The sequence below is a fragment of the Ochotona princeps genome, chromosome 23, assembly GCF_030435755.1.
Source record: "Ochotona princeps isolate mOchPri1 chromosome 23, mOchPri1.hap1, whole genome shotgun sequence".
Classification (NCBI taxonomy): Eukaryota; Metazoa; Chordata; class Mammalia; order Lagomorpha; family Ochotonidae; genus Ochotona; species Ochotona princeps.
In genome coordinates, this window is record NC_080854.1 from 17,437,865 (window position 1) to 17,462,379 (window position 24,515).

The following is a 24,515-nucleotide window of genomic DNA, read 5'->3' on the forward strand; positions in this document are numbered from 1 at the left end:
TTATTTTTTTGAAGGCAAACTTAAAGACCAAGACAGTTTAAGGTTAGTATAAAACTGGCAGAGAGGATAGTAGGAGAGGTACAAAAAATAAATTTAGTATTTTTTTAATTCATTTTTATTTGAAATGCAAAGTCAGCGGAGAAAGGCCCTCCATGAATTGGCTCATTCCCCACATGGCTGCAGAAGCCAGAGCTCAGCTGATCCAAAACCAGGAGCTCCCCATGGGTCTCCCGCGTGGGTTCAGTGACAAAGACTGGAGCCATCCTCCACGGTTTTCCCAGGCCACAAACAGGGACCTGGATCTGAAGTGGATCAGCTGCAGCAAACCAGTGCCCATGTGGGATGCTGGTGCACCAGGTGGAGGATTAGCTTGCTGTGCCACTGCAGCAGCCCCTGGGTTTTTTGTTCTTAAGATTTATTTTATTTGAAAGAGTTTGAGTGAGAGAGGAAGAGACAGGCTTTTCATTCATTGCTTCACTCCCCAGATAGCTACAACAGCCTGAAAGGGCTAGGGTGAAGCCAGGGGTCTCTTCTAGTTTTCCCATGTGGGTGCAGAGGCCAGGCCACTTGGGCCATCCTCCCCTGCTTTCTCAGGCACAGTAGCAAGAAGCTGAATGGTAAGCAGAGCAGCCACGGCTCAAACTGACACCCTTATGGGTAGTGCTGGCACTGTAGGCAGCGGCTTAACTTTCTATGCCACAGCGCTAGCCCCAACTTTATTGTTCTTTCAATCATTGCTAAAAGAGTAATTCAAATTTGGAATATGAATAGGGGTTGGCATTGTAGCACAGAAGGCAAAGCTGCCACCTGAGATGCCAGTGTCCCTTTTGGGTACCGGTTTGAGTCCTTCACTCCTCTACTTCCAACCCAGCTTTCTGCTAATAACTTGGAAAAGCAGTGGAAGATGACCTAAGTCAGTACTTGGGTCACTGCTGTCCGCGCAGGTAGCACAGCTGAAGCTCCTGGCCTTGGCCTGTCCAGGCCTGCACATTGAGGCCTTCTGTGGGGTGAACCAGCTGGCTCTTTTCTGTCTTTCCCCTTTTCTTTATGCAACTCTTTCAAATAAATAACTTTTTAAAAAATAGAATATATGAAGAGATGAGTACAATAGCAAGTGTCTGTTGGACACTTTTCCAGGTTGCTCTACACTGTTGAACCTCAGGATTGTCTAGCCAACTCTCAGATTTTAGAAAGTGTTTGAGATTTTCCAAAGATAGAACTGCTCTACTCTGATTTCTTGTATTTTTTAATTGGATTAAAAAAATAAGAAAGTGGAGGAATATGCTTTTTTTCCCCTTATTTCTCTATTTAGTTTCAGCTGTTTAACAGTCTGCATGATTATTGTTCTTCAGGGTTGGGTTTTTATTTATTTTTTTAAAATAATCTTAATTAGGGTTGGGTTTTTAAACTGATAATACAGTTCTATGATTTTTCTTAACCAGTTCTTCAGGATGGCATCTGTATTGTTTAAGGTTTAACATCCTTTAGTCAATAGTACATTGACCAGATACAGATTCACTGATAGCTTTTAAACTTCATTAAGGTAAATAAAATGGAAATGTATTCCTAGCAACTAACAGATGATTATTGCTCGCTTTAACAGATGATGGGTTAAACTGGACACCTTCAACTTTGTTTCCTCCCCCCAAAGCCCACTGACAGTGAGAGTTTGGGGATTTTGGAGGTGCATAAGAACAAAAGGAAGGAAGGAAGGAAAAGCTTTCATTTTGCAGACTGGAACACAAGTGGCTGAGTGCTAACTACACAAGTGGCTGAGTGCTAACTGTCCTGGCAGCCCCCACGTTGGATTGTCGGCTGCAGCGAGAGCAGAGAATTGCCTGTGTGGAGTAGGGCTGGAATGAAGTGGAAAAACTCGGTAGAGAATCTGAGAGTCTCAGGGTTCGTTTCTGCATTAAATAACCACTTAGAACTTCTTGGGATACTTCTTGGGAAATTAGCAAAGGAATTTTATTACCAGCAGGGGGACTTGAACGAAAGGCAAACCCAGGAGAACCAGGGAAATGGAATTTCTACAGGAGAAGCCAAGTGAATCATGTAGATTATGGTGAAAGATTTCAAGATGATAGCAACCTTCACAGTAGGTCTAAAGTAGCCAGTTTCGCCGGCATAGGTCAGAGGCGACAGGCAAGATTTCCCTGGTAAGATGACGACATATACTGTGTTCAAATGCACGAAGAAGAAATTTACAACCTGGTGAGTTTAGGAATAAATCAGAGGATGTAAAAGCAAAGGAGAAGAAATAAGTTTCGAAGTTGCATAGTTATACAGAAAAGGAAAATAATCAATGTAATATTTGATTTGGTTGCAAATGGAAACACAACTGAAAACGCAGTAAAAAACAATATGAGATGGAAGAGCTGGGAAACAATGGAGTGGGGTAGGCTAAGCAGGGTGGAAGCTAAAAACTCATCTAAACTGAAAAATCTCATTCATGGAGTATAGAGATTAAAATCATTTTAGTCAGAGAATTGAAAGTGAGAAAGTGCAGATGTTGGGAGGGAAAGTGGGCATACATTTTCTTATGCTTATTAGTTAGACTTCTACATTTCTCTGTACAATATCAGTTTTGTAAGCCAAAATGTTTTTTTAGAACGTTAATAAGTGTTTGCATTAATGATATATCTGTGTCATACAAAACTTTTCTTTTCACAAGGCTACGTCTATCCCAAATTTCTCTTACATGGGAGCTCGCCTGTGTAATTACTTGTCCCATCATCTGACAATTAGCCCACAGAGTGGCAACTTTCGTCAATTGCTACTTCAAAGGTCAGTGTGAATATGAAAATTAAAGGAAATCTATTCCTAAACGTACTAGAATTTGACCATTCCTTTTTCTTAAAGACCATCTGTTACAGAAAGTTACAAGGGAAAATAGAGTACATCATTTTTATTTGTGCAGTCCTAAAATTTTTAAGTTAGATTTGTCAATATTTTTTACTTAATAGTCTCTACCTTTGGTTTTGTGATTAGAAGAGTTTCATTTTTTAAGATCTTAAAAATGATCACTTAATGTTTGAGGATCTAATTTAGGTAAGAATAAAAGTGAATTTATTCTTACTGGCTTGAACTACATTTATCATGTTGCATTTTTATATTTGCAGTTTGATTCTGAACTTTATATTCCACTTTCCACTCAATCTGTTCCTTTTATCATAATTTGTCATAATAGCTATACAAAAACTCTAATATTAGAAATAACTAATCTGTTTTGTTTGTTTGTTTTTCATTAAAGTGTCTCCGCTGGGCTTGTTTTTGCCAGTGAACTTTACAATGAGTGTTTGAAACCTCACAACCTTCGTTATTTGATAGATATTTGAGAGATACTTCTAATCTAGGGAAAAGTTTTACCTTTTTGAGTTGAGTTTGGTAGTAAAGTTATTTTCAGTTTTGTTAGTTTCTCTATTTTGTAAGGATATTTTCCTTACTTGTGTTCCATTGTATGGTTAAACTGTAGTGGAATAGAATTAAGATTATAAAAGAAGACTGCAGAGACACTTAAAAATGAAGCTTTTGATGCATAAGGTACTTGAAACGCACATGCAAAAGGGAAGTGTGATAGCACAACTGGATAGCTACTTTACAGGAACAAACAAGTGTTTCTGTCCCAGTGCTATACCAGAATAAATTCCAAACATGGCAGACACCTAAATTGAAGCAGCAAATGTTAAGAGGGAAATTGAAAATTAAACAAAAATCTTTCTTAGGTAAAATCCCCCGAAGGAAGATAAGATACCAAGAGGTCCCAAACTCAGAGATTAATGAATTTAGTTACATAAAGATTATCACTTTGGAGAGGAAGACATAAATTATATGAAGTGAAATAAAACAGAAAAATTTATAACACATGACAGTGAGTTCATTTGCTTTAAATGAAAAAGGGACCTCTTAGGAGTAAGACTCCTGTCTTATGGAAATCCTTGGAATGGCTCTGAATAGGTACAGTTTGGAAAAACGTAAATAGCAAACCTTACGTATAATTATAACACACGCTGCAGCTCCTGAAAGATAGGAAAGGATGGATTTCTAGAAGATAGGATGCCTGAAATGCTCCCTTAACTCTGTTTACCAGTACTTGCCCCTGGCGATGTCTTCTGCTTACTCAGATATTTAAAATAGGACTCACATCTACTCCAGTCCCAGGAAATTGGGTGTAATTGGATCATAGGGAAGCCTGGGGATGGTTTCCTGAGACTTCCTAAGTGATGCTGCTGTGTAGCCGGGGTTGAGAACAGCTTTTCTCATTCTCCCAGTGTATGCCTCTGTGGCACTCTAATGCTGGTAAGAATGTTAATGTAGAAAAATGGTCATGTTATAACAAGTAAAAAACAAAGCATCATTCTTAGCTATGACTAAAATAGTCTTAGGGATGACTGTTTTTTTAGATTTTTCTGTTTTAAACTTTAAAGGCTTTTAGCTTCAAAAGGTTTAGGGTCTTCACACAGGTTGTACTCATGTAGAGGGGTAGGGATTTACTTTTGCAGGGATGTAATTACTGTCTCATAAAAACTAGTGTGAAGGTATCTCAAAGTTTTTGGAAAATGGGCTAAATGATATTTTTGCATCAAAATTAACTTGAAATCCATGTATTTTTTTTTTTAAGTCTAGATTTCCATGATTTTTTTTTTTTTTTTTTTTTTAGATTTACTTTGAAAGTCAGTGTTACAGACATAGAGGGACAGATGGAGCTCTTCAATCACTCACTGTTTCATTTCCCAGATGGCTACAAAGGCCAGGGTGGGCCAGGCCAAAGCCAGGCACTTCATTCAAGTCTCCCATGTGGGTGGCAAAGAACAAATACTTCAGCTGCCTCTCTCAGGCCGTTACCCAGGGACTGGAATGGAAATGGAGCAGCCATGGGTTGCAAGCCGGCACCCAAAAGGGATGCCTACTGGCTTTACCCATCATATCACAACACCTCCCGCTCTACAGATTTTTCTTTTCTTTTTTTTTTTTTTAATTATTTTTTTATTGGAAAGGCAGATCAGATTTACAGAGAGACAGAAAGAAAGATCTTCCATCTGTTGGTTTGTTCCCCAAATGGCTGCAGTGGCTGGAGCTGAGCTGATCTGAAGCCAGGGGCCAGTAGCTTCTTGCAGGTCTCTTAGGCAGGTGCAAGGTCCCATAGCTTTGGGCCAACCTCCAGTGCTTTCCCAGCTCACCAGCAGGCAGCTGGAAGGGATGTAGAGCAGTCAGGACACAAACAGGCACCCGTATGAGATCACATTGTAAGCAAGCTGAAGATTAGCTATTGAGCCATCATAATAGGCCTTCTACACACTTTTTTGAAGACTGCTCATACACATGGTTAAGATTAAACTTTAATTTTCCATTAACTTTTTCAAGTACCCTTGTATTCATAGCATTTATGGAAAAAAACAAGTTTCTTAAAAACTTGAAGTTCCAGCATTTTAACAGGAAAGCAGCCAACAAGGTGAGAATATGGCTGAGTTGGCATTAATTAACTGCTCTTTTTCATTATTAACCACAGTGTACCATTTACAAATATCTGCTCCCTGCTGTTTTCCTGATGAGTTAATGAGAAAGCAACAAATGCCTAAAACACAAACAGAAGGTAGTGCTGAGTAAATAGAGCTGCTAACGTTGGAGCTGATCCGCAGGCACAGGAAGCTATGCTGGGCTAATTGTTGACTCCCAAACTTTCCCAGGATAAATTATTGGGCAAGAATTTATTTTTAAAGATTTGTTTATTTTTGAAAAGTCAGATACACAGAGAAGAGACAGAGAAGAAGATTTTCCATCTGCTGATTCACTCCCCAAGTGGCCATAACAGCTGAAACTGAGCTAATCCGAAGCCAGGAGCCAGGAGCTTCTTCCAGGTCTCCCATGTGGGTGGTTGCAGAGTCCCAAGGCTCTGGGCCATCCTCACTGCTTTCCCAGGCCACAAATGGGGAGATGGATGGGAAGTGGGGCAACAGAGATTAGAATCGGTGCCCAAATAGCAAGGACATTAGCCTCTGGGCTACTGTGCTGGGCCCTGCTTTTTTTTGTTTTTTTTAAATAACGGTTAACAGGCAGTCTGAAATCCATGCATGCTCCATAAGCGCTCCTCTTTGTCTTTAAGAAGAACTGTTAAAAAAAAAAAAGTTTTAGAAAACAAATAAATTTCCTAGCATTTTCTCATCACATTACCAATAAAATTAAACAGTACTTAAAACCCAAATTATAAGTTTCTATTAATCCATCTCAGTATAATAGATGCTGATACTGATTTTCTTTGACCAATAGTGAAAACCTACTGTGGTTAGTTTAGGTATCTTGTGCAACCCTGATCATGAGCTCTGAGATTTGTTTTCTCTGAGGCAGTTGGGCCAATTCAGAGGAAAATAGGAGGGGAGGAAGTCAGTTGACGCATTCAGAGGCTGAGGAAGTGAGACCAACTTAGTAGCTTTCTGTAGTGTGGTTCCAGTTGGGGAGATTTTCTTCACTGTAATGCTTTTCTGATATAATAGAAATTGTAAGAATGGTGGACTTAAAAATTCATTTTCTCTTCAACTTTGTTGGAGCCCATGCATTTCTGTATATTTTTAAAGATCTTGCAAAGTTCTTAACATTGTAAAAGGTAAAAATATTCACAACCTCTAAGTTACAGTGTAGGACATACTAACTGTTCCTATCAGCTGCCTAAAATAGAGAGCTTTCATGGGAAAAGTTAATGAGCGTGGCTTTGGGCTGAGAGCTCTTTCCTTTGGAAATAGAGGGTCAGGGCAGTGGGACGTTGTGGTTACTGTCTGTCGCTGTGGACAGCCAAACCAACAAGTGGCTGTATTGTTTAGCTTTTTAAGAAAAACAAAGCAATGTAAGATCACAAAAGATGTCTCTGTTAGGTGTCGGACTGAGTATGAAGTGAAAGATCAAGCTGCGAAAGGGGATGAAGTGACTCGGAAACGGTTTCATGCATTTGTCCTCTTCCTCGGAGAACTCTTCCTTAACCTGGAGGTGAGAATTTTTTTAACTTTAACAAAAAGGGGAGTGGGAAAAAAAGAAAATGGCTCAGCACCTCCTCACAATCGGTCCTTTAATAGAATTTCTATGACATTTTGCCCTGAGCTTGTACATGCAGAGAGGCCAGAGGTTTGACTCTTCACTGCGATTTCACCTAGCACCACCCCCCCTTTTTTTTAAGATTTACTTATTTTACAAGAGAGATTTCCATCTGCTGATTCACTCCCTAAATGGCCCCAACTGCTAGGCCTATGTCAGGTCAAAGTTAGGACCTAATAATTTCATCCTGGTTTCTGCACGTAAGTGGCAAGGGGTCCAAGTACTTGGGCCATCTTCTGTTACTTTTCCAGGTACATTATCAGAGAGCTGGCTTCAAAGTGGAGCAGCTGGAACTTGAAACTGCACCTATATAGGATGCTGATGTTGCAAGCAGTGGTTTAAAGTGCTGTGCCACAGCATTGGCCCCTCACCTTTGATTGCTTAAATTTTTCTTTTCTTCTCTTTTTTTTTTTTAAAGTTGACAGGTTAAATTTCTTTTGTGATAAGAACATTATACATTTTGAATCTACATTTTGGAGCCAGTGTTGTAGTATAGTAGGTTAAGTGGCTGAATGCTACTCCAACATCTCATGGATGCTGGTTCAAATCCCAGCTGTTTCACTTCCCATGTATCTCCCTGTTATAGCACCTGGGAAAGCAGCAAAAAATGGGCCAGGAAGATTTCGGCCTCTGCCTCTCCATGGGAGACCAAGATGAAAACTTTGGCTTTGGCCTTGTGCAGCCCCAGCTGTTGCAGCCATTTGGAGTGAATGGAAGATGGATCATCTTTGCTCTCTCCCTCTCTAACTCAGCTTTTTAATAAATAAATCTGTGAAAGAAACAATCTTCTCTTTGTAATTTTCAACTATATACTGTATTATTAAAAATAACTAAAGTATAATCTCTTGGATTTGCTATTCCTAAATGAAAGAAGAATCTCCAATTCTCAGCCCCTAGTGGTCCTTACTTGTCCATATAAATATATATGTCACGAAATTCATTTGTGTAGCCTTAGCTAAATATATCTAGGTAATATACCTGAACATTAGTGTATAATGGGTTTACTTGGGGTTTTTTTTTTTATTGGTGAATCATGTACTTTTTATAAAATAAATACTTTGAGACAACTTCGTTTTTATTCGAGAGGCAGATGACATCTTTTGGATTCACTCCAGATGCCTGCAACAGCTGGAACTGGCCAGGCCAAAGCCAAAAGCCTGAATTCAGTCTGGGTCTCCAGTCTCCCGTGTGGGTGGCAGGGACCCAAGTACTGGAGCCGTCACCTTCTGCCTCCCAGGATGCACATTAGCAGGATGTTGTATTGGAGGCTAGAGAGCCTGAGTCAACCTAGGCATTCTGACATGGCATGGGAATACCCCAGCAGGGTCTTTCACAGTTAATTTTTAGTTTTGAAAGGCAGAGTTGCAGAGAGCAGGAGAGACCGCATCTTCCATCCACTGGTTCACTCCCCAAATGGTTGTAATTCTGAGGCCAGGCCAAAATCAGGAGCCCAGAACTGCTTCCGAGTCTCCTATGTGGCAGGAGTAGGGGTGGTGGTAGTTCTGCTTTCCCAGACCTTTAGGGAGCTAGATCGGAAGTGGAGCAACCAGGTCTTAAACCAGTGCTCATATGGGATCCCTGTATCACTGGTGAAAGCTTAAATTGCTATGCCACAATACCAGTCCCCTCCCCCCCAGTACTGACTTAATGACTGTACTGAATGTCAACCCCCAGTTTATAGCTTCTTAAACTTTAATTTGAGAGTTAGTCAAAAACAGCATGATGTATACATCAAGACAAAAGAACCCACAATCAAATGTATATCTTATTCTTTTTCAGACTAATCTTATGTAAGCCAAATAAGAGCACCAATCTACTATGTCATTTCATGAAGTCATTCTAAGAATGCTTCTCTGAGTATTTCCTGTATGGAAGTAATTAGCCATGTCTGTGAACGTCAAAGCAGGTGTAGTTCTCCAGCTCCTCACTGCTGTGCCTGAGAAGCAGTGGAGGTGGTTCAGTGCTAGCAATCCTGCCACCCACATGGGACACCTTGATTGAGTTCCAGGTTTCAGGCCTGGCCTAGCCCAACAGTTAGGTCCAGGTGGGGATGAATCAGCAGGTGGAAGATACCTCTGTGTCAGTATTGCATGGTCAGAGAATGCTTTCTGAAATGGTGACATCAGATGAACTTAAATTTGCCTGGCCGGCTGTTGCAGCCACTTGGGGAGTGAATCATCGAACAGAAGAACTTCCTCTTGTCTCTCCTCCTCTCTGTATATCTAATGTTCCAATGAGAATAGATCTTTAAAAATTTTCTTTCCTTAGCAATTGTATGTGAAAAATAAAAATAATTTACTTACAGCTGAATAGCTTTATTAAAGTTCTTAGTTACATATAAAGTGATTGAGATTGGGTGAAGATACCAATATGTGCTGCTGTGACTTTTCTCTTGTTGACCTAAAGTAACTACTTTTACCAACGGTTTCTTAAGTATTTAATTACGTGTATTATGTTTTAACATCATCACTTGTTTTTTTTGTCCTAAAAGATCAAGGGAACAAATGGACAGGTTATGAGAGCAGATATTCTTCAAGTTGGTCTTCGAGAGTTGCTGAATGCGCTTTTTTCTAATCCTATGGATGACAACTTAATCTGTGCAGTGAAATTACTGAAGGTAGGTGTTTAAATCTTTTATTCATTTAATTTATAATTTGGAGGAAAACTGTAGTACATAACTAGATTTCTACTTTTAAGTTAAATACTGATGTTTTATCTTGGTTGTTTAACAAAAGAAATATGCAAGGGTCCTTCAAAAATAGTGGGAAACTGCTGTTAAAAGATGAGTGTGTTTTGTTTTTTTTAAATCTTCACATAGTTTTTCTATAGTCTACATTCTCCTTAAACTTTTGAAATCTACATCTGAAGACTTTTGATACAAAATTAGACATCTTGGGCCCAGAGTGGTGGCCTAGCGGCTAAAGTTCTTGCCTTGAACGCGCCGGGATCCCAAATGGGAACTGATTCTAATCCCAGCAGCCCAACTTCCCATCCAGTTCCCTGCCTGTGGCCTGGGAAAGCAGTTAAGGACAGCCCAAAGCCAAAGGACCCTGCACCCAAGTAGAAGATCTGGAGGAGGTTCCTGGCTCCTGGCTTCAGATTGGCGCAACACCTGCCGTTGCTCACGCTTGGGGAGTGAACCATCGATGCAAGATCTTCCTCCCTGTCTCTCCTCCTCTCTATATATCTGCCTTTCCAATAAAAATAAAATAAATTAAAAAAATAAACCATTTTAAAAAATAATAAATTAGGGCCCAGCATGATAGCATAGTGATTAAAGTCCTCGCCTTGCGTGCTCCGGGATCCCATATGGTCTCCGGTTCTAATCCTGGTGGCCCTGCATCCCATCCAGCTCCCTGCTTGTGGCCTGGGAAAGCAGTCGAGGACGGCCCAAAGCCTTGGGACCCTGCACCCACATGGGAGACCTGGAAGAGGTTCCTGGCTCCTGGCTTCGGATTGGCTCAGATCCGGCCGTTGTGTTCACTAAGGGAGTGAATCATCGGACGGAAGATCTTCCTCTGTCTCTTCTCCTCTCTGTATATCTGCCTTTCCAATAAAAATAAATTAATTGTTTAAAAAATAATAAATTAGACATCTTTTAATTCTTCCATGATCATTTTGCAGTCCTCTCATATACTCTAAGAAACAAAATTCGGAAATGAGAAAATTAAAGTCCTTCGCCCATCACCCTCTGTAAATTCCCCATGCTTCCCTCCTTGTGTCTGAGTGTGAACTCCATTTACAAGGTCTTATTCAGTTGTGGCCTTTTTATTTGTCACTTGATAAAATTTCTTAAATCTTTCCATGGCACACAGATAAACCTCTCTGAGTAACTTTTTAGTATCCTATTGTATGCAATTTGTCATTTTTTCATTTGAATGTTTGCAGTTTAACTCCTGAATTACAATGCTACTATTCTTTCATCCTTTTTTTCTTTTAAAGATTTATTTATTTTTATTAGAAAGGCAGATTTTGAGACAAAGATCTCCCATCTGCTGGTTCACTCACCAAATGGCTACAGTGGCTGGAGCTGAGCCAATCAGGAGCCAGGAGCCTCCTCCAGGTCTTCCACATGGGTGCAGGGTCCTAAGGCTTTGGGCCACCCTCTGCTACTTTCCCAGGCCAGAAGCAGAGAGCTGGACAGAAAGTGGAGCAATCAGAACATGAACCCATACCCATATGAGTACTTGCAAGTGGAGGATTAGCTAGTTGAGCTATTGTGCTGGCCCCTAGTAATCTTTAATCTTTTTAATGCAGATATTTCTTCAGGTTAGATTCTAAAAGATAGATTTGAGGAATCAGGAATCTTGTATACTTTTTTTTTTTTAAAGATTTATTTTATTGGAAAAGCAGATGTACAGAGAGGTGCCTGCAACGGCTGGTGCTGTGCCAATCCGAAGCCAGGAGCCAGGAACTTCCTTCCAGGTCTCCCATATGGGTGCAGGGTCCCAAGGCTTTGGGCCATCCTCAACTGCTTTCCCAGGCCAAAGCAGGGAGCTGGATGGGAAGTGGAGCTGCCGGGATTAGAACCAGCGTCCATATGGGATCCCGGCACGTTCAAGGCGAGGCCCTTAACCATTACGCTATCGCTCGGGCCCTCTTGTATACTTTTATAGTGACAAGTAGCGGGGTGCACTAGTCCCAAGTGCCAGACCAGAGTGTATCGTACCAATGGTGAAATATATGGATTTAATCAGTTATGGGTTTTGTTTTGGCATAGATGCTGAGTGGAATTTTGCATTTTGCGATCACTAATTTAATCATTTCTTCATGTTTATTGGCCACTTACTAATTTTATGAGTTGTCTGTTTATATCCTTAACTTCTTGAAGCATATTTTCCTTTTTTTAATTCAGATTTTTCTATTTTTGTAACTTGCTGCTTATTTCAAACAATGTTATCTAAATGCAATAGCCAGCCTTCGTCATATATGGAATATAAATGCCTTCAAAAATTTTTGAGAAAATGAAGCTAAAAGGTTGTGTGCATTTTTTTTTTTTTTTGATTTATTTTACTTTTATTACAAAGTCAGATATACTGAGAGGAGGAAAGATAGAGAGGAAGTGGAGCTGCCGAGATTAGAACCAGCAGCCATATGGGATCAAGGCGAGGACCTTAGCCACTAGGCCACGCTGCCGAGCCCGAGTGTGCATTTTTTTGTGAGCTTTTTGAGCCTCTGTATAACACAGTCAGTGACATTTACAAGCCACGATTACAGTTCCACTGTAGTTTTTCTTCATCAATAAAAAAGTAGTTCTAGAAATCACTGAATCTGGTAAATATTAAAAATTGAGGTAGCCAAAAAAAAAATTGGTCATCTGACTAAATTATGGGCAGAGAATTGAATACTTAACATATCAAATTAATCCACAAGAATATTTGAACTGCTTCTAATGTTTTACTTCTGCGAATTTCTATACTGTATTTTACTAATGCCTACATTTTAGTTGACAGGATCCGTTTTGGAAGATGCCTGGAAGGAAAAAGCCAAGACTGATATGGAAGAAATTATTCAGAGAATTGAAAATGTTGTCCTCGATGCTAACTGCAGCAGGTGGGACAGTGTGGGTGGGCAGGGCTCCTTTTCTTGCTTTCTGTGTGTAGGTGGTTTTTGATTCTGTACTTGACAGTTGTAATTGATGTCTTACAGATTAATAATTTTCTTTACCGGTATAATATTTTACCTATGATTTCTGCTCAATAGCCACTTTTGTTCAATTTCACTTAGAATTTTTTCCTGTGGAATGATTTGAATTTAGTGAAAAATAAAGATGCGGACTTCAGCCTTTCAAAAAAAATTTGGGTGAAGTACTACCAGAAGTATTACGGAAGAGAAAAATGAAAGGATAGGCACTATCTTTAAGAACCATGTAGTCACAGTTATGGAGCAAATCTCATGACCTGGTTTTGTTTTGAAGTGAATTTATGGCATGGGAAAGGTCCAGAAAAAGCATTGGTAGTACCTGTTACATTTAGTGAATAAGGTTTTAGGCATGTGTGAGATTTGAGAGCCTGCCAACACTTACAATGAGTATACTTCAGCTCGTTTTCGGCTCTTGTCGCAGAGACGTAAAGCAGATGCTGCTGAAGCTGGTGGAGCTGCGGTCAAGTAACTGGGGTAGAGTCCATGCAACTTCAACCTACAGAGAAGCAACACCTGAGAATGATCCTAACTACTTCATGGTATGTTTGTAGTCATGGTTGCTTGTGCTTACCGTTTGAATTCTGTTTTGGAATTTCAATGAGTTTTATGCAGTTATTCTTGTTTGGCTTAGGATCACCTACCAGCCAACTGAGCACATAAATGGAAGCAGTTAAATCCTAGGGAGAGAAAGGGGCAGACTAAAATATCCATCAATGACAAGGGAGGCTGAAAAGGATGCCAGGAAGCTGTTAGAACCAGAGATCTGCATCTTTGACTGACTGGTCCATATTGTGTTAAATATTAAAGTAAAATAACATAAAAACAATCAGGGATGCCCTCAGTCTGCTCACATGACCCAATGTTAAATGGCTGTGGAAGAGTGCCCCTAGAACCTGGGCTTGGGAATAAGTAAAGAAATGGAAGATGGAAGGAAATCATGCCCGAAAATGAGCTAACCAACCCTGAAGCAATGCACAATAAAACAATTGGTAGTAAATATCCCAGACAATAGGTAGCAAGATTAGAGTCACAAGGACTTGAGATAATAGAGGAAAAATGTTCTGAAACCCATAGACTTTTCTGAGAAAGTGAAAATAGCTGTTAAGAAATGTGCTTTTGTGTCTCAGGTTTGTTTTGTTTTGGCATATTCTTGCATTGTCAGGAGTAGATATGTGACATTAGCCATGATTTATTAATCCATGTATTTTAAGAGATTCTGTAATGAATAGAAATGTATAATCACTTTGATTCATCCTAGAATGAACCAACATTTTATACATCCGATGGTGTTCCTTTCACCGCAGCTGATCCAGGTATGTTTTCTCAATCATTTTCCCTCCAAGATTTTGGTAAATAGTGTATCATGGAAAGCCCATCAGCACCACCACAGAATTCTGTTTCACAGAGTCACATCATTCCACATAAGAAAGATTTGTCTCCTGTATTGTTTGGAGACCATGTGTGCCATTTCAGATGAAAATCTGACTGTGTAGTGTTTTGATCTGCACTTTACAGTAGATCAGAGGAACTCCTCAATGACATGCAACCATTGTTACCATCCATTTTTGTAGTACTCTTACTGAACTTTCAGGTGATTAGAAGGGAGGGAAAAGATTCCTGGTTTCCCATAGTTAGTGATTTACCAAAATGGGTTAAAACTGAGAGTTCATTTCCAGCTGATGATTCAGAGTTAATTAAATCTGCATGCTTCCTTTTCTAGACACAGGCCTTTTAAACAGACTGTTTTCATTGTGATAAACAATAAGGTCGGCAAGAGAAATTTTTCCCCCTTAGTACAAATTACAGCCAGCTTATTGTCCAGTTTTCCAGTTACCTTCCTCTGGAGAGCAGTCATTGGCCATCTTCTATGTCTAAAACAAAGGTGTTTTCTTTAAGGAGACAACATGGCTATAAGTTATAGGCTGTGAATATTGTCACCTTCACTAAGTGTTGCTGCATTGCTTTTTGCATGAATTTGCCATGTTATATTCCCAGCAATAGCATGTGAGAGTGCCTGCTGCTCTTTGACAGCGCTTTCTGTTAAACTTAGTTTTTGTTAGTGTGATAGTGTATTGTTCGTCTTCCTGCCATGTTAGTTCCCTGGCATGTGGTAATTTCTTTTCCTGGTTTCTGTTGACCTTTTGATTGAAGAATTGCCTGTTTTATCCTCTTTGCCCCTGTATCTGCTAAGCTTATTTGTCTTGCTTGTAATTCTTTATACAACTTGGAAAAAAGTGATTCCTAATTGGCTGAACATTTCGGTTTATGTTTTCCACCTCCACTTCCCATTCCATTTAAAATGTGTCGTCATACAGCAGCTTTGTTTTAATGTAAACAAAATTTATAACTCCTGCTTTTGCTTTCTGTGATCTGAAAAACTTGTAACACTTTCAAATTGAGTTTTCTCATAAGAATGTTATTTTTTTTTTCACTTATTCATTAATTACATTGTATTACGTGACACAATTTCATAGGTACTGGGATTCTCCCCCCTTACCCCAAACCCTCCCCCCCCCGGTGGATTCCTCCATCTTGATGCATAACCACATCTTAAGTTCCGTTGGTATTCCCTCATTGCAAGCATATACCATACATAGAACCCAGCATCCTATTGTCCAGTCAAGTTCAACAGCCACTTAGGGAGGCCCTAAGAATGTTATTTTTGCTGTTTTCGTCTTTAGCTCCTTTATGTACCTAGCGATATTTTTTTTTAAAGATTTTTTTTTTATTACAAAGTCAGATATACAGAGAGGAGAGACAGAGAGGAAGATCTTCCGTGCGATGATTCACTCTCCAGGTGAGCCACAACGGCCGGTGCTATGCCGATCCAAAGCCAGGAACCTGGAACCTCTTCCAGGTCACTCACGCAGGTGCAGTGTCCCAAAGCTTTGGACCGTCCTCGACTGCTTTCCCAGACCACAATCAGGGAGCTGGATGGGAAGTGGAGCTGCCGGGATTAGAACCGGCACCCATATGAGATCCTGGGGCATTCAGGGCGAGGACTTTAGCCGCTAGGCCACACCGCCGGGTCCAACTGGCTGTATTTTTATATGTAGCATATAATGGAGTCTAAATGTGTTTTCCATAAGCTATTATCTTAGCAACAGGCATGAACAGTTCTTTCTTTGTGCAACATGTAACTGCCCTACAATCCTGTGTTCTACTGCTGAGCTCTTTTCTGCTAATCTGTGTCTCTATGCCAAGACTTCACTCTTAAAGTGCTGTGTATAAGCCAGCTCTTCCTCTTCACTGATGTTTGATTGCTTTGATTTCATTGTGATTCTTTGTCTAATCTGTGTATCCTATTTCCAGTGACTATTTTTTATAGGAATCCCATTTTCCAAACGGAATTTCTTTTTTTTTTTTTCAAACTGAATTTCATTTCTGCATTTTGTTCAAATAATCTTGACCCTTTCAGATCATTTTTTATTCATCCTAGATCTTTGTGTTAGATTATTTCAGAAGAGTTGTCTCTTATGTCATTATTATAAGCTCGTTTAAATGGTCTGCCTAGAGTTTAAATAATTTTCCAATGAGAGAAGATTAACAAAAACCGAACTGTACAAAAAATATCCATGTACCCTTACCGGATGTAACTAGTACTTTGTTCACTTTGTTACTTGTGCTCTCTCCAGACCATTTGCAAGCTAAGTTAGATGACAGCCTTGTATGAAAACTTCCATATTTTAACTGTCTTCTGCTTCATGAGAACTCCCTGTGGCTTGGACTTCAGGCCCACGAATCCAGAATGGTTGCAGATTGCTTCTGCTAGTAGCCACAGGGATATTGCTGACTTGACAAGTTACTACTTTCTTGTCAAGGGGCTCTGTATGTGGGCAGTAGGAATTTGAATGCCAGGGCAAGTGTTAAAACTTTCCTGAAGACTCACCTTCTTGAGTGTTCTGTCCCCACTGCAAACTCAGACAGAAGCAGCCAGGATTCCTGGCCATCTCTCTTTGCCAGTTAAGAAGATTCATGTTTTATTTTTTCATGGGTGTCGTTTTACTGAAGGTAACAGTCCTTGAAAGGTAACAGATTTGCAAGGAAAGATGGAGGTGGAGCATGGATCCCAGCTTTCTGTTTGACCTGGGCCTAAGATCTTGCCTTCTCGCCATTTTGTGGTTTTTAAAATTCAGAGCCCTTTTATATCCTCAGACCAGCGTCGTTTGTCATCTTCCTTGCCACATGAGCAGCAATTGCAGATGGCTTTCAGTTCATTTTATTTTGTCATCTGCTGACTCCTTTTTTGTGAACTCTTTCATGCCCTTAAAAGATTGCCTCATTTAGGAAACCAGCACTTTGGCTCAACAGGCTAATCCTCCACCCACAAAACAGGCATCCTATATGGCGACCAGTTTGTGTCCCAACTGTTCCCACTTCCCATCCTTTGCCTGGGAAAACAGCAAAGGATGACCCAAATCTATGGGACCCTGCACCCATGTGGAAGATCTGGAAAGAGCTCGTGGCTTTGGATCAGCTCGGCTCTAGCTGTTGCATCCATTTGGGGAGTGAAACAGTAGATGGAAGATCTTTGTGTGTGTGTGTGTGTGTGTGTGTCTGTCTCTCTCTCTCTCTCTGAATCTGCCTTCCCAGTAAAAATAAAGAAAAAAAATGAAGACTGTCCTATCTAGTATCCCAGGCATTTGTTGTACCTTTTGTTTTTTAAAATTGTCTCTAAAAACTGGCCTGGCGCTGTGGCCTAGCCGCTAAAGTCCTTGCTTTGAATGTGCCGGGATCCCATATGGGTGCCTGTTCTAATCCCGGCAGCTCCACTTCCCATCCAGCTCCCTGCTTGTAGCATGGGAAAGCAGTCAAGGATGGCCCAAAGCCTTGGGACCCTGCACCTGCGTGGGAGACCCGGAAGAGCTCCTGGCTGCTGGCTTCGGATCGGCACAGTACTGGCCATTGTGTTCACTTGGGGAGTGAATCATCGGACGGAAGACCTTTCTGTCTGTCTCTCCTCCTCTCTGTATATCTGTCCAAGAAAAATAAATAAATTTAAAAAAAAAAAGATTGTCTCTAAATTGCCAAAATTAGATGTTGAAATATCCAGTGTTATTATGCTATCAAAATTTGATGTGGCTTCTGTTTTTATTTGGAAGATAGAGTTAGATAGAGTTAGATAGAGTGAGAGAAAAGAGACAGAGAATCTTTTATCCACTGGTTCATGCCCCAAATGGGCACAAATGGCCAAGCTGGGCCAGGCTGAAGCCAGGAGCCTGAAGCTTTTTCTAGGTCTCCCAAGGGGCACAAATACTTGGACCATCTTCTGTTGCTTTTCCTGGTGCATTAGCAGGGGGCTAGGTTAGAAGGGGAGCAGCCAGGACTCAAAATGGTGCCTATATGGGTGCCAGCGTTACAGAACAACACTAGTACAAATGACTTCGGTTCTTAAAACACTGATTTTAAAAGGTACACAGTAATTGCCCAAGACAGTTGGCTGGTAGAGAGCTATAGAAGCTGTCTGACTTTGGCATATCTAATTCAGGGAAGGTTGGCAAAGCTAAATCATTTACCAAGTAGCTGCCTTCCTGTTGTGTCTAAGGGAAGAAAGGAATCATGTCTGTGCTCACGGCCTTGACAGGTCACCCTCACTTGATTGGGAAACATGGCCCAGTTTCTGTTAGCTGCTACAAGATAGCTTCTTTCCCCATCTTATGGAATAGTAATGGAGAGCTGGCAACTAGGAGTATTTGATATTGGTGCCCTTTTTAGAAGCAAATATAGCTTAGGAAGACTTTTCTTCCCCAGTAGTCCTATAACCAATCTTGTGTGTAAGAGAACAGTGAAGAATGAGGGCAGCACAGTGTGAGATTAGATCTAGCGTGGTACAGTGCCTCTGATTTTCAACCCACCAAGAGGGGCAGTTATATCATTATTTTAATGTTTCCAAATACTTCGTGGGAGTACAAAAGCAAGCCATATTAGAATATAAGTTTTCTAAAAACCATTTTTGTAATTCTAACTTTTCTGCTGTTTAAACATTGGACCTACTTAAATGAAAAGTAATATTAAAAAAAAACTTTTAGGAGCACCAGGTTGTTTTATATTTTTCTCCTCAGCATTTAGTTTTTCTCTAATGTTGTTTCCTAGATTACCAAGAGAAATATCAAGAATTACTTGAACGAGAAGATTTTTTCCCAGATTATGAAGAAAATGGAACAGATTTATCCGGGGCTGGTGATCCGTAAGTTGCCTTTTTGAAAGGTTACTAGATTTCATCATGAAATTTTTTTTCAAAGATTTATTTATTATTTTTTATTACAAAGTCAGATATACAGAGAGGAGGAGAGACAGAGGGAAAGATCTTCCGTCCGATGATTCACTCCCTAAGTAACCGCAACAGCTGGTTCTGCGCCGATCCGAAGCCGGGAACCTGGAGCTTCTTCCGGGTCTCCCACGCGGGTGCAGGGTCCCAAGGCTTTGGACCGTCCTCGACTGCTTTCCCAGGCCACAAGCAGGGAGCTGGATGGGAAGTGGAGCTGCCGGGATTAGAACCGGCGCCCATATGGGATCCTGGGGCATTCAAGGCGAGGACTTTAGCCGCTAGGCCACTGCGCCGAGGCATCATGAAATTTCTATAGTGAATTTGTGGATGGAGATTTGGCTAGAGAACAGGATACTGAAAAAATGGCATTTGATTTGAAAGTTACAGTATGTTATACGTTATGGTTCATATAATGCAAATTGTCAGAAAATTGTTATACTGTGATACTGAATATTTGTTGATCCAGAAAAAAACTATGTAGCCCATTTCTTAAAAATTATGCTTTTAAGCGTATTTTACTGTTATACCTAGATATTAAAATAATAACTTCCAATATTTTAAGATTTGGGGCAATTACTGTACCTATTGATCCATCTTTAAAACATTGTATTTCTCGGGCCCGGCAATGTGGCCTAGCGGCTAAAGTCCTTGCCTTGAAAGCCCCGGGATCCCATATGGGCGCCGGTTCTAATCCTGGCAGCTCCACTTCCCATCTAGCTCCCTGCTTGTGGCCTGGGAAAGCAGTCGAGGACGGCCCAAAGCCTTGGGACCCTGCACCCGCGTGGGAGACCCGGAAGAGGTTCCAGGTTCCTGGCTTCGGTTCGGCATAGCACCAGCCGTTGTGGCTCTCTTGGGGAGTGAATCATCGGACGGAAGATCCTCCTCTCTGTCTCTCCTCCTGTGTGTATATCTGGCTGTAATAAAATGAATAAATCTTTAAAAAAAAACAAACATTGTATTTCTCATTCAGTTTTCTTAAGAGCCTAATGAGAAAACTTCAGATGCTCAACAGCCTCCTGGCACATGGTAAAAAGACTCAGATTTGAGGTGTTAGGGGAATAAGAGTAAAGGGAAAAGGAGCCAGCGCAATGGCTCAACTGGCTACCACCCTCTGCAAGTGCCGGCATCCTCTGTGGTGCCAATTCGAGTCCCAACTGTTCCACTTCCCATCTAGCTCTGTGCTTACAGCCTGGGAAGGTAGTGGAGGATGGCTCAAAGCCTTGAGACCCTGTACCCACATGGGAGACTTGGAGGAAGCTCCTGGCTTTGGATTGGCTTAGTTCTGGCCATTGTGGCCACTTTGGGGAGTAAACCAGTGGATTGAAAATCTTTCTGTGCTCTCTGTAAATCTGCCTTTCCAATAAAAATCTTAAATAAATAAATAAATAAAACAGACTGCTATATGAAAATGTTTGGACTAATAGGAAAATATGTCTCTAGGTAGTGTAATTGCTTCTTGATAATCTATATATTTACATTAGTATTGGTCAACCCCCAAGTATATATATAGAAGCTTCAAAAACTATGTTGAAAGTGAAATTAAAGTTTGTTAGCACAAGAACTGTGAAATCCGTGGAAAGTTTTCCCTATGATTGACATTTGTCAGTAACTTTTTAAAAACACACACATAACGGTTTCAATGATTTTTGTGCCAATATAAACTTAAAATTGAATTTCTCTTTTTAAATTTACCTAGAATGTCTAGTTTTTAACTTTTAAGATTATTATAACCTAAAATAGTAGGGACTTGTAATCAGTGTGAAATTTTATCAAATTATACACTTGATTGAGGAGTACCACTTACATAATCATTCAGTCTAAGAAAGTTGTTTACAGGGTTTTTTGGTTTGATTGCTTAGCATCTCAGATTTTCCAAATGGAAAAACAGTAAACTCATGGGACATTTTGCTTCTTTTACAGATACTTGGATGATATTGATGATGAGATGGACCCAGAGATAGAAGAAGCTTATGAAAAGTTTTGTTTGGAATCAGAGCGTAAGCGAAAGCAATAAAGTAAATTTCAGTGTATCAGTTTTATAAAACAGTTTAGGTATGGTGATTTAGCAGAATGCAGGACAGCAAGAAAATTTGTTATATCAAATTAAGGATCTTGAGTTACGTTACTAATGTATGCAACTTTAATTTTGTTTAACACTTATCTGCCAAAATAAACTTTATTCCTTATAACTTAAAATGTGTATATATATAAAATAGATTATTATGTACAGTTAATTCTGTTTTGGCTGCAATAAAATCGATTTTGAAATAAATGTTGAAAGTAAATTTTGCTAGCTGATTAGACACCTTAAACCTAGTTTCTTGAGAAAAAATCTTAGCCTTGGAAATACATATAATCGCAAAAATGTAGCAACCTAGCAACCTTCTTTTTTCTTTTTTTTCTCAAGTTACAAGTATTACAGCTAGTAAGTCTGACGTTTAGTGTATCAGTGATTGATAGTAAGTCTGACGTTTAGTGTATCAGTGATTGATAGTAAGTCTGACGTTTAGTGTATCAGTGATTGATAGTAAGTCTGACGTTTAGTGTATCAGTGATTGAGTTTCCAGTATGAATTACAACTATGGAAATCTTCACTAAGTCTTGGAATACGTCCTTGACAACTGATTTACATCTGTACATGCTGTTGGATAACCAAGGGCTTTTAAACTGTCATTTAAAAATAAATAATAAATACAAAAATAATAAATAAAAAGCTTAGAGACCTCCTAGCTCAGCAACCAAGACTCTGCCGAGGGTTAATTGCAATTCCAGGATTGCTGTTTTTCTACCTATGTTCACTCCTTACCCTAAGGCCAGGAACATTGTTCCACTTTATCTATATGGTTTTCTCACTTGCACTTTGTAGCATGGGTTGCATTAACTTTTGTACTAGAGAATTTTACTAGATATTGATCATTCAAATTTTCACTTTCAGACACACTGAAGATCACTTTTCTAATACACTTTACTAGAATGTGGTACCACCTCAACTCTATTAAATATTTTTACTGACAAATCTTTTTCCAACTAAAGGCAACTTCTGTACAAAAGGATTGCTTGTAAATATGCATGTAAATAGTTCTGTTAATAACCCACTGTTTTACATTTGGTACATCTGTGTCTGCTAATATAGTTAGCTTTCTCACTTTTCTGCTTGCTTGTTCAGTCTGAATTAAAATTAGACTTTGAAATAAAACTTAAATAGTTTTGTTTCCTCTAAATTTTTGAGGTGGCATTATGGCATTTTAAATAACTTACTGAACTTGTTCATATGACATGAGGTTTAAAATCAAACTATACTAGAACAGAAGATAGTCCATTCAGTGTTTGTTGAGCAAGAATTAAATTCAATAACTAATCTGCCTAGAGGAACCAGCAAATAAAAAACATTAAAACTTTCAGATTCTTTATTATAAAGGGGAATGTATAGAATATTGGGTTTGCGGAAGTTGAATTCTATTACTTTTTTTCCAAAATTGTTCTAACATGATAGCCCTTACCATAATGTGCAGTTTTCTGAAAATACCACAGAATATAAACTTGAGGGGTAAGAAGGTATTGGAAGAGGTAGTACCTTGGACCAGGGAATGCTCACTGTATATACTTTAAGACTCCTAGCAGTTATTTAGGAATGACCATCCTGTATTTGTTCACTGGCTCAACAGTGCTGTGTTCACAGTACCCAAGAAGAGGAGCAAGATACATTCCAGATACTGCTGCTGCTTAAAAAGCCACATAAACTTAGTGTCTTACAGCAACAACCATTTTGTTAGTCTCATGGATTCTGTGGTTCAGGGATTCGTACAGGACACAGTGGGATAACTTCTCCCACTGTTGTCTGAGGTCTTACATGGAAAAATTATGGGGCAATGATAGCTCAAGCAGCCTGGAAGATAGTCATCTGGAATCATCTCACATGGCTGGAAGCTGAACTCTGATGACTGGAAGCTAGGACTAGACCAGAGCTATTGAGCAGAACCATCCACACTTTGTTCATATAGTTTGTACTTCTCACAGCATGATGACTACCTTCTCAGATGGGCTTTTTAAAAGATTTCTTCTAAGGAAGGAGCTGCAGCATTATTCCCAGTAGCTTCTCAGGGTTTGATGACTTTATTAAAACAAAACCACATAAGATGTTCTCAAGTGATGTGTGGTCATGTCTTAAAACCAACAGTGGATCATGAAAAGGCTGTGTGCCACAATTGTCAATTGTTAGGGTTGCCAGGCCTTCAACAGAAACTTGAATGAAACAGCTTTAAGGATTTTTAGTACAGGCCTCCCTTGAGCTGATACACAGTGGTGCCCAGAAATGTCAGTCTTTTGTTCTGGCAAGAAAGCAAAAAATGCAGGTTTTAACCTGGCAGTCATAGCCACCCACTGTCTTGATGATGTCTGTGCCCTCCAGCCAAAAACTGCTAGGAACACACTTTTACGAGAACATGTTGGATTTGTTACAGTGAGAAGAACATAGACCTTGGACAAAGCAGGGTGTATCTGAAGTTCTCAGAACCTGTTGCAGGATTTGGGCTTTGATCGGACTGGGGAGTGATCTGAGACACTGCAGGTTGCCTGTCAGAAGGAAAGGGTAATCCTAGAAGGTATTTCATGAAGTCTTAAACTACAGGAAGGGCAGATGAGTATGGGTTATGTTGTACAAGCTTTTTGTTTTTTGTTTTAAATCACTTGAGAGAATACTTGACAATAGTCAAAACCTGTTTATGACTGAAATTTGGCTTAAATGGACAAAACACCTGCTTTGCAATTTTGGCTGGAAGGACAGCCAGAGCCAGCTGCAAAGTCAACAGGAAATATTTTGTTCTAAGGTCCTGCAGCAGCTATAAAAATGTTACGGCCCCCAGCTTGTGTGATGACTGCTGATCAAAGATGGCCTCAAACCTACCTGTGCGTTACTGGAGATATCCAAGTTGCTCAGTCTTTAACACAGACAGTGCTTTCTCCTCTCCCACCCTTGCCCTCCTCGCCTTTTTTTGTGATAGCAGAGTTTTTTGAACTTGCCATTTCCACCAGCTGAACTTAGAGTAATCCTTGCTATCTCTGTCTCCCTCTCATTGATGGTATTGCCACTGACTCACTCCAGCCAGAAATCCTGGCAGTGTTTTTGATTCCTGCCTCTCTTAAAGCCTCAGATTGAATCACACCCCTCAACTTTTATTAAGCTGTGCTTTCTTTCTCCACAGGTTCTGAGTAGTGCCATTCTCCTGTTTTTCCACATCTACTTTTGCACCCAATAGATAGTCCCTAGTCCCTTCCTTACTCAACAGTTCCAAGTCTTTGTAAAATGCAAGATAGTGTCACAAAACTCTGTAGTAGAATTTTATATGTAAAGTTTTCAGTGGAAAAGGAAAAGGAAGGGATGGGTAGGACCTAAGCTAGTACTGAATAGTACAGACTTAACACATCCATGAAATTGGTTTTCTGAGAGTATTAACCCTTAACATAAGATTGCAATCCACTTGCATATTAGGCTTGTGGCCCATCTTTTGATGCTCCCACCTTC

General features: G+C 39.9%; 1 protein-coding gene across 4 annotated transcripts in view; it reads left to right on the plus strand.

Annotated features, from left to right (window-relative positions):
- The window catches only part of PAIP1 (poly(A) binding protein interacting protein 1), a 33,523-nt gene extending 12,255 nt beyond the window's left edge, over positions 1-21,268 (plus strand). For all 4 annotated transcript variants that reach the window (XM_058680057.1, XM_058680055.1, XM_058680056.1 and 1 more), the window contains exons 4-11: positions 2,675-2,787; positions 6,867-6,978; positions 9,575-9,700; positions 12,530-12,636; positions 13,148-13,265; positions 13,985-14,039; positions 18,820-18,913; positions 20,915-21,268. In XM_058680057.1, coding sequence (XP_058536040.1) covers positions 2,675-2,787; positions 6,867-6,978; positions 9,575-9,700; positions 12,530-12,636; positions 13,148-13,265; positions 13,985-14,039; positions 18,820-18,913; positions 20,915-21,008 — 819 coding nt within the window. In that variant the 3' untranslated portion in view covers positions 21,009-21,268. The remainder of the gene's footprint in view (positions 1-2,674; positions 2,788-6,866; positions 6,979-9,574; positions 9,701-12,529; positions 12,637-13,147; positions 13,266-13,984; positions 14,040-18,819; positions 18,914-20,914) is intronic.
- Positions 21,269-24,515: the final 3,247 nt, after the last annotated feature.